This window comes from Ipomoea nil, unplaced genomic scaffold, assembly GCF_001879475.1.
Source record: "Ipomoea nil cultivar Tokyo-kokei standard unplaced genomic scaffold, Asagao_1.1 scaffold0869, whole genome shotgun sequence".
Lineage (NCBI taxonomy): Eukaryota > Viridiplantae > Streptophyta > Magnoliopsida > Solanales > Convolvulaceae > Ipomoea > Ipomoea nil.
Window position 1 is genome coordinate 1092934 of NW_017617297.1, and position 8461 is coordinate 1101394.

The 8461-nt window shown below is 32.7% G+C and overlaps 1 protein-coding gene across 2 annotated transcripts; it reads right to left on the minus strand.

Moving 5' to 3' along the window:
- Nucleotides 1-293: 293 nt before the first annotated feature.
- Nucleotides 294-2223, minus strand: LOC109178751. 2 transcript variants are annotated; one of them, XM_019328294.1, is made up of 4 exons: nucleotides 2112-2223; nucleotides 1776-2021; nucleotides 1532-1672; nucleotides 294-742 (listed from the first exon to the last, which is right to left on the minus strand). In XM_019328294.1, the coding sequence occupies exons 1-4, from the start codon at nucleotides 2112-2114 to the stop codon at nucleotides 401-403; spliced, it is 732 nt and encodes a 243-aa protein (XP_019183839.1). In that variant the 5' UTR covers nucleotides 2115-2223; the 3' UTR covers nucleotides 294-400. The 2 variants fall into 2 exon arrangements, with proteins under 2 accessions (XP_019183839.1, XP_019183840.1); XM_019328295.1 differs by having other exon boundaries at nucleotides 1776-2012; nucleotides 2112-2185.
- Nucleotides 2224-8461: the final 6238 nt, after the last annotated feature.

Here is an 8461-nt window from a genome sequence, read left to right on the forward strand (position 1 = left end):
TCCGCGCGTGTGTGTATCACACATAATTATTATTAAGTATTTTTTTTTTCTTTTCATTTTGAATTGAGACATGAAAACCGTTAAAAACAATAGACTTTTTTACTCTTATCATTTATTCCGTATTATGGTAGGATTAGCAAATATAATTATTTATATTTTAAAACCGTACCCTTAAAGAGGGAATCACGTGATGCCATTAAGACAAAACACTCCGACCACGTAATTAATTAATCCTAAAATGGGGCTGTTTGCATGAGTTGCGAATCTCAAAAGAATACTTTTAATTCAAGTGGTAAAACAAGAAAGGTCAGGTCGGAGATATTATAAATTAAAAAAAAAAAAATAGTGATAGAATTGAAGTTTGTTAATTATTACTAAAAATAAAGGGGGGAAAAAATTTCTAACACAAAGGAGACCTATGAGGAATGCCTTTTCTCCTAGTACTCATGCTTGAAGCCATGTCTTCTTCTGTAATAATCTTATAATCCGTTCTTCTACAGACATAGAGGCTAGTTGATCTCTTCTTCCTAACAAAGTCGGTGCAGGCGAAGCTGAGGTTGTCGGAGCCGCCGGAGGAGGCGGAGGAGGAGGTCCACGGCTCGTCGCAGTCGACGATGGTGGAGTTGGCGGTGTCGTCGTCGGCCATGTCTTGAGGGATAAAGAAGTCCGGGCTAAGTTGTAAAGTGGTGCATCTCCTTAAGAATGGGGATAGGTCCTTGTAATGTTTCAGCACAAAATCCACCTGGGGTGTATTCAATCAAAACTTTATACAACTTTTAAAGACTTTTAACGATTTTAAAAATTCAATCCACCCATAATTCAAATGGACACAACATGAATCGCATGAGTTGATATCCAAGAATAATAGTGCAATTTTCTATAAAGGAAAATATTAGGTAGACGGGGTAACCCCAGCCAAGATGGCTAAGGGTACAAATTTGTAACTATAAGGTCACGAGTTTGAATCTCACTCTCTTGGTTTGAGTCAGTCAAATATGGACAACCTAGGCTGGTTTACCACTTTGTAGTTCTTTGTCGGTTAGGGTTACAATGTGGGGTTTACCCAGTGCACACCCTCGAGTAGTGACTACGAATTTTCCTTGTCACCAAAAAATAAATATATTACATAGACTGACGTTTTCTATTCTCAACTTCTACTACCACTCTTAAATTCTTGTTGTGAACACTTTTCTGGGGACCCAAATGATGAAAATAGCACATCCTTGTTTGCCACATGCATCATAGAGTATAAGTAAGGGAGTAGAATTTGGGAGTCCTAAAATTCAACTTATACTAAAATTTGTTCTCCTCAGGGTCTATTCCTAGTTCGATTTATGGGTACATGCTGGGTAAAATTTAAAATTTTGTACTATATATATGATTTACTAAATTAAAGATGGAACGAGTATATGAAACTAGCTAGCTAGGGTTTCATATTCAATTCATCATGAGGTTAAGAGCAAAATTGAGTAGAAATCTCAACTTGGGGATGAGAACAGTACAAGAGAGAGATATAGGGAAAGAGAATTACCTTGCAACCTAAGGAGCAATGGATGAAGGGTTCTTGAAGGCTCCTATCACAAGAAGTGCAATAATTTCCAGAACCTTTGAATTGCCTATTTTGGGGTCTTTTCTTGATGAACACTACCTTTGCACTGTTGATTGTGTAGGCCTAACATACATAATTGTCAACAAAACTATTATATTGTTAGCCAAAATTACAGACGAAAATATTCTCAGACAATTAAAAGGTTTGTAGTATATAATATAATAACCTGAACGTTAGAACAGTCTATGATCTTCTCAAGATCTTCCAATCTAACAACATCATGGTACACATAACGGCGAATCTGAACCAGCCTATGAACCCGGTGAGCCATAACGCAGTGAGGGCAAATACTCATGCAACAATCCAAGCAAAACACGTTCTTCTCGTTCTTCTTCGCGCTCTCGTGGATAGAACATGCCACAAAGAATTTCTGGCTGTACAGAGATTCCAACCATGCAGGCTTCTGAATTCCCTACATATCAACAATATATGTCACAATTTAATGTGATCTTAATTATCTGAATTATGATGGAAATGGAAATGAAAAAGTAATATGAATTACCATGATCACAGTCCAGAAGAGATGAACTAATAAGTGTTTTCCTCAAGACTTAAGCTAGCTAGGAAGAGCAGGAGGAGAAAGTAAGAGAAGAAGAAGGGTATGGGGGTTATGGTACTTATAATAAATTTAAAATAGAAATTTGGAAGCACCTGCACAACATTTCGTCAAGAGGGTTGTACTATATAGATTTTATATAGAGATTATGTGTATATATTGGACAGAGGGAGGGAGAAATATAATTGATTTAAAAAAAGGAGAAAAAGGAGTTAGATAATATGAGGAGAACGTGGGTGCTGTTCCCATGTCTCCCATAAACAATATGTATCATCGCCTTGTGTTGTGAGCTCTAACCCTAAACTATTTAAACACTTCTTGAAGAAGCTGCCCGTCCTTTACCATTTGTTTTTCATTTTTTAAAGATGATTCAAATTATTGATATTTATAATAGGCCGGGGTTGGAGCTAGCTAGCGGACTGTGTTTTTGAGCAAGGCGAGGAAGGTGGGAAAGAGAGATTTGTCCAACGTATCGGCATGCTCTATGTTTTTATGCCTAATTAAAATATTAGTCACTCAGTCTTATTTTATGTGTCTAATTCGATTAACGAGACTTAACTGGAATATTGTTTATTTGATTTTTTATAATGTTAAATTTAGTATTAGTATATAAAGTTATATATTTAGAAACTACATTAAAAGTACTATTTGTTAGGAAATATATAAGTAATATGGAATCTATATATTAGATAGCCTAGAGATTTGTACGTAATCATATAGAAACTTATTTCTTTATTAGAAGTATTCTAACATATATTTATAGGGCCACTCTTCCACGCGCCAGCACATAAGGCTCCTTCAACGACCGGAAAACATTTTGGTTGACTGCTCCTAGGTCGCCTGAGTTTGTTTAGGTTCTGGATTTGATTTGGACCATTGCTTTGTTAGTAATTTTTGCTCCACGTTCACTTTTTATCGTACACATTCAGACTTCAATTTTGTGTACTTCATGATCTGTCGCGTTTTGTATGGATATGGCTGAAAATAAGTATGATTCCTCTGCCAAGTTGGTCTTGATCTATGCTGATGAGTTTGCTAAGTTGGAGTTTGTTGCTTGTTTTGGTGATCTCACCCCTTATTGATGCTCATTGTCATTTGGGGCATGCTTCCCTTCCGTTGGAAAGAAATTGTGTCATGTCATCCTTTACGGAGTTTGTCTTCTTCACTTTGTGAGTCATCCCAAGCTTGTTCAGTCCACTTTGAGTTCTCCAGGTGTTTACTGTGGTATTGATGGTGTCCAAGCTTCCAGTTCAGTGGAAGGGTCCAATCCCAAGCTTGTCCTGTTTACTTTGTGTTTACTCGGTGTTTGCCAGTGGTATTGGTGGCGCCCAAGCTTCCAGTTCAAGGGGAGGATCCAATCTCAAGTTTGTTTGGTCCACTTTGAGTTTACCGAGTTGTCTGTGATATTAATGACGTCAAAGCTTCCATTTTAGGGGGAGTGTCTAATCTCAAGCTTGTTTGATCCACTTTGAATTCGCCCAGTTGTCCGTGGTTTTAGTGACGTCCAAAGCTTTCGTTAAGGGAAACGTGCTAAATGGGACTCGAGTTACTTCTTTTTGAGTTTTTTTTTTTTTTTTTTTTTGGAAAACACTTTTTGAGTTATTAGAAACACTTTCGTAACACTATTAAATACAAAAAATCAGATTATAAAATAATTATAAAAAATACTAAAGAAAAGAAGAAAAGAAGAAATAGTTGACTTGACCAATAGTGAATAGTAAACATGACCAATAGTGAATAGTAAACATGACGGGTAAAATGAAATATATGATTATGATAATGATTGTGATTGTTATTATTATTATTATTATTATTATTATTATTATTATTATTATTTGTCTTTGTTCTGGATTTATCGTTCAGCATAGTTGATTTGTTTGTTTAGAGTATATATAGAGTTGTAAGTGCACCCATCATGTTACTGACAATTGCACCAATGCATGACTCTTCATTTGTCTAAAGTTTGTGATCACACCCATTCAAGCCTGAACTAAGGCATCATTGCCAATAATTTTTTCTCTTTTTTCTTTCTCTGTGGGTTTCTAAAACTAATAAACCCAGCATTGGAAATTGTGGTCACTTGCTTAGTACTACTTTTAATTTTCTGCAAGCTGAATAGATTAGATATACATAATTATATATGCCTGGATCCAAGTCAATGCAGCTTCTTGCATCAGTTGCATGTCCGTATATATAAACGCCGACCACATTATTTCTTTTGTGTTTGGTATTGGGGTTGGGATGCTATGTTGATAATCAATCCAACCACATAAATTGAATCCTATAACGTTTCTGAAAAAAAAAAAAAAAAAGTATATTCTTAAAAGGATTTCGCTATAGGACCAAAAGTTTTATTTTTTTTTTTTTGAAAAAACTTTTACTATTTGACTTCGTAATAAAAATATTTTTAATTCCTTGATTACCATTCATTAATCAACCATCTCGCCTCAAAATAATTAAGTCATGGACCCAGGTCCACCTTGTAATATGGACTCTGGTTAAAATACACAATTTATATACTGAATATTCACAATTTACATAGTGAATGTTCACACATTCAGTATTAGGTAAATTGCCAACATTTAGTATATAAAATTGTGACCATTCAATATGTAAATTGTGAACATTCAGTATGTAAATTGTGAACATTTAGTATATAAAAATTGTGCCTTGCAAGGTGGACCCGGATCCACAGAATAATTTGCCTCGCGTCAAAAAATATTATATTTATTAATAAAAAAATGAATCATATATTTCTATATGAGATGGCTTGGTAAAAGCTTTTGACAAAAATATGTTATAAATGTTACTTCGTACTTTATAATTCTCGAGTACATCATCAACAACATTATTTATTTGTTCCATTTGTTTTACAGAGTCTGTTCATATATGTTTTCATGTTCACAAAATATATATTTATGTATAATAACTCGGACCGAGGTGTAGGGGGCCTTAGGGTTAAGAGTTAAACCTTTTGGAAGAATAACTCGGAAGAAAAGAGAAGGGAGAGAAGATGGAGAGAGAAGCATTCCCTCCCCTGGTGCTATTATTTGTACTAATCTCTTCTTTATTATTTGTCACTGAATGATGAAAATAGATTTATACATCATTAAAAAATTAAAGAGATAAAGCATAACATAAAGTTATATTAAGCCCCTAATAGGAACTAAAAATTTTGGTATAATTGTTCGTTGAAATGAATTGTTCATATTACTTTGATTTTAGTATTTTTATTAGGAATAAGGGTCAAATAGGTCATTGTACACACGAGAATGCAATTAGGCCAGTGAACCTAAAAAACCTACAATTAGGTCCCTAAACTAACAAATTTCATTCAATTTGTCCATTTTTCAGGTTTCTCAAGTTGCTAACAGGTTACCCTTCCACCTAGGATGCATATGTGGCAATTCAAAAAAAATAATTTATTTTTAAATTAGTTTTTTTAATATTTAATAAATAAAAACTAAAATAATTTATTTTTAAATTAGTTTTTTAATGTTTAATAAATAAAAACTAAAAATAATTTGTTTTTTTTTAAATAAAATCTAAGCCCTGTACGACGTCTTAACAAATTATTTTATTTTCAAAAAAAAATATTTTACTTTTTATTTATTAAAGATAAAAAAAAACTAATTTAAAAATAAATTATTTAGTTTTTATTTATTAAACATTAAAAAACGAATTTAAAAATAAATTATTTTTTAAAAAAATGTCACATATGCATATTAGGTGGAAGGGTAACCTGTTAGCAATTTGAGAAACCTAAAAAATAGACAAATTGAATGAAATTGGTTAGTTTAGGAGCCCAATTGTAGATTTTTTAGGTTCAGTGGCCTAATTGCATTCTTGTGTGTAGTTCAGTGGCCTATTTGACCCTTATTCCTTTTTATTATTATTTTTCCTATTTTATCCTCTATTATATCATTTACTTTTCCTAAATACCCTTGTATTCCTCATTATAAACTTTAGTAACCGAATATTCCGTTAACTATTTATTATTCTTAACTTACTCATTGATTTTCATAAGGAAGGTCTTAGGTTCGATTGACATAATTGTTAAACAAATACTATAAATATGTTAGAGTGTATTAAAAAAAAAATCTAATATAAAATTTAACATGAACATTGGTCAATTAATTAGAATCATGCATTGGGCATTGATGAAACGGTACACCTAATTTACAATATATATTCAACACATATGAGAAACTATGCATATTATCATTGTCTTCAACATATATGAGAAACTGTGCCTATTATCATTGTCTTTTTGGGGAAGGGGGCGGATTTGGTTCTGTTTTTGAAGGTGCATTGCACCAAGACAATAAAATTGCAGTGAAGCATACCAGGGGACTAGATCAAATAAAGAATTCATTTCTGACGGAAATGGCAAAAACTATGCTTAGGGTATAGTACTATCCAATGATAGTGCTTCCCTCTAAAATTTGCTATTGCACCAATTAATATAACATTTCTGCTACAGGTCATACTTATGCATTCTTGAAATATTTTACTTTTATGAAAAAATTGATAATCTTGCTTTGATATGCGACAGGATACCGAATGATACTTTGATTAATTCTGAAACACTAATTTAAAAATACACATTGGGCATCAGACTATTCGCGCAATGTGCGTGCGGTAACTAGTGTGTGTATATATATATATATATATATATATATATATATATATATATATATATATATATATATATATATATATATATATATATATATATATATATATATACTTGAGTTCAAATGAGGACAAGTATATTATAGAGGACTGTGAGGACAGATGTAGTGTGTGCCATTAGCTTGTATGTCGTGTGCATGGCCGAATGAAGTCGTGTGCCACAGTTTGTATGTCGCGCGCATAGATTTGTTAATTAATAGAGCCTGGGTTCGAAACCTGATGTTTACATGTATTCTTGTGTGCCATTATATATTAAATTGTGTGCCTGATATTGATTTGTTGTGTGTCCATTATTTGTCCTCACAGTCCTCTATATATTGTTGTCCTCATTTGAACTCAACCATATATATATATATATATATATATATATATATATATATATATATATATATATATATATATATATATATATATATATATATATGCTTGCGTTTAAGTGAGAACCACTCATTAGGTGAGAACTATGAACTTGTACATAAATGCACACAATCTAATATTTCAGACACACAATGCACACAATCTAGAGTAGTTTGTGTGCATCCATTTAGTAAATTTTGTGCATTCATGTTGGTTCTCACGTTCTCACCTAAGGGAGGGTTTTCATTTGATCATTACTATATGTATATATCATGCTTGAAAAAATCACTAGGCGTGCCTAGTCGCCGATTAGGCGCCCATGAATTTTTTTAATTTTTTTTTTTTAAATACGTTTAATTTTTTAAAAATTTTTGTAAGACTTGGTAATTATAAACTATTTAATACTTTAATGGTTAATACTAAAATATTAAATATTAACCTAAAAAACATCTAGAGTTTGAATAATTTAGGATTATTTCGCCCCAAAAAAATATCGTTTTGAGTGAAATAACTCATTTAAAAAAAAAAGAAAAAAAAGAAGCAATAGCTAATCGGCCAACTAGGGCACTAGACGACCTAGTCCGCGCCGGATCGTTATGCAAAAACGACGTTGTTTTATTAAAAACGCGCATCCCACTTAAAAAAATTCAGTTTCGATTCCCCTCAACAGCAGTATGTTGTTCATTCATTCTGAAATTTTAGTTCATAGATTTTGGAATTTTAGTTCATTGATTATGGATATTTAGACGTGAATCGAAACTGATTTTTTTTTTCATTCATGCTGGATATTTAGTTCATTCATTATGGATGTTTAGTTCATTCATTATGAATTTTTAGTTCATTCATTCTGGAATTTTAGTTCATAGATTCTGGAATTTTCGTTCATAGATTCTGGAATTTTAGTTCATAGATTCTGAAATTTTAGTTCAAATTATGCACAATATAATGTTGTTGCTGGGAATCGAAACTGATTTTTTTTTTTAAGTGAGAAGCGCGTTTTTAATAAAACGACGTCGTTTTTGCATCTGTATGCACCATGCATGGTGCATACGGATGCACAGCATAATTTGCCCGCCTAGGAGGCCTAGGATGTCAACACCTAGGCAACCTAATCGGCCGCCTAGACCATCGATTATGGTGATAAACTAGGCAGCCGGCCAGCGCCTAGACAGGATCTTTGCAACACTGGTATGTGTGTGTGTGTGTGTGTGTATTGCTAATGCTCAAGTGCATTCACATGTTTC

Bases quoted from the DNA above. Each gene is read 5' to 3' on its own strand.
- LOC109178751 (XM_019328294.1), bottom strand. The intron at 1,673-1,775 runs GTTATTATATTA...TATGTATGTTAG, and splicing joins TAGACTGTTCTAACGTTCAG to GCCTACACAATCAACAGTGC. The intron at 743-1,531 runs GTAATTCTCTTT...AATACACCCCAG, and splicing joins ATTGCTCCTTAGGTTGCAAG to GTGGATTTTGTGCTGAAACA.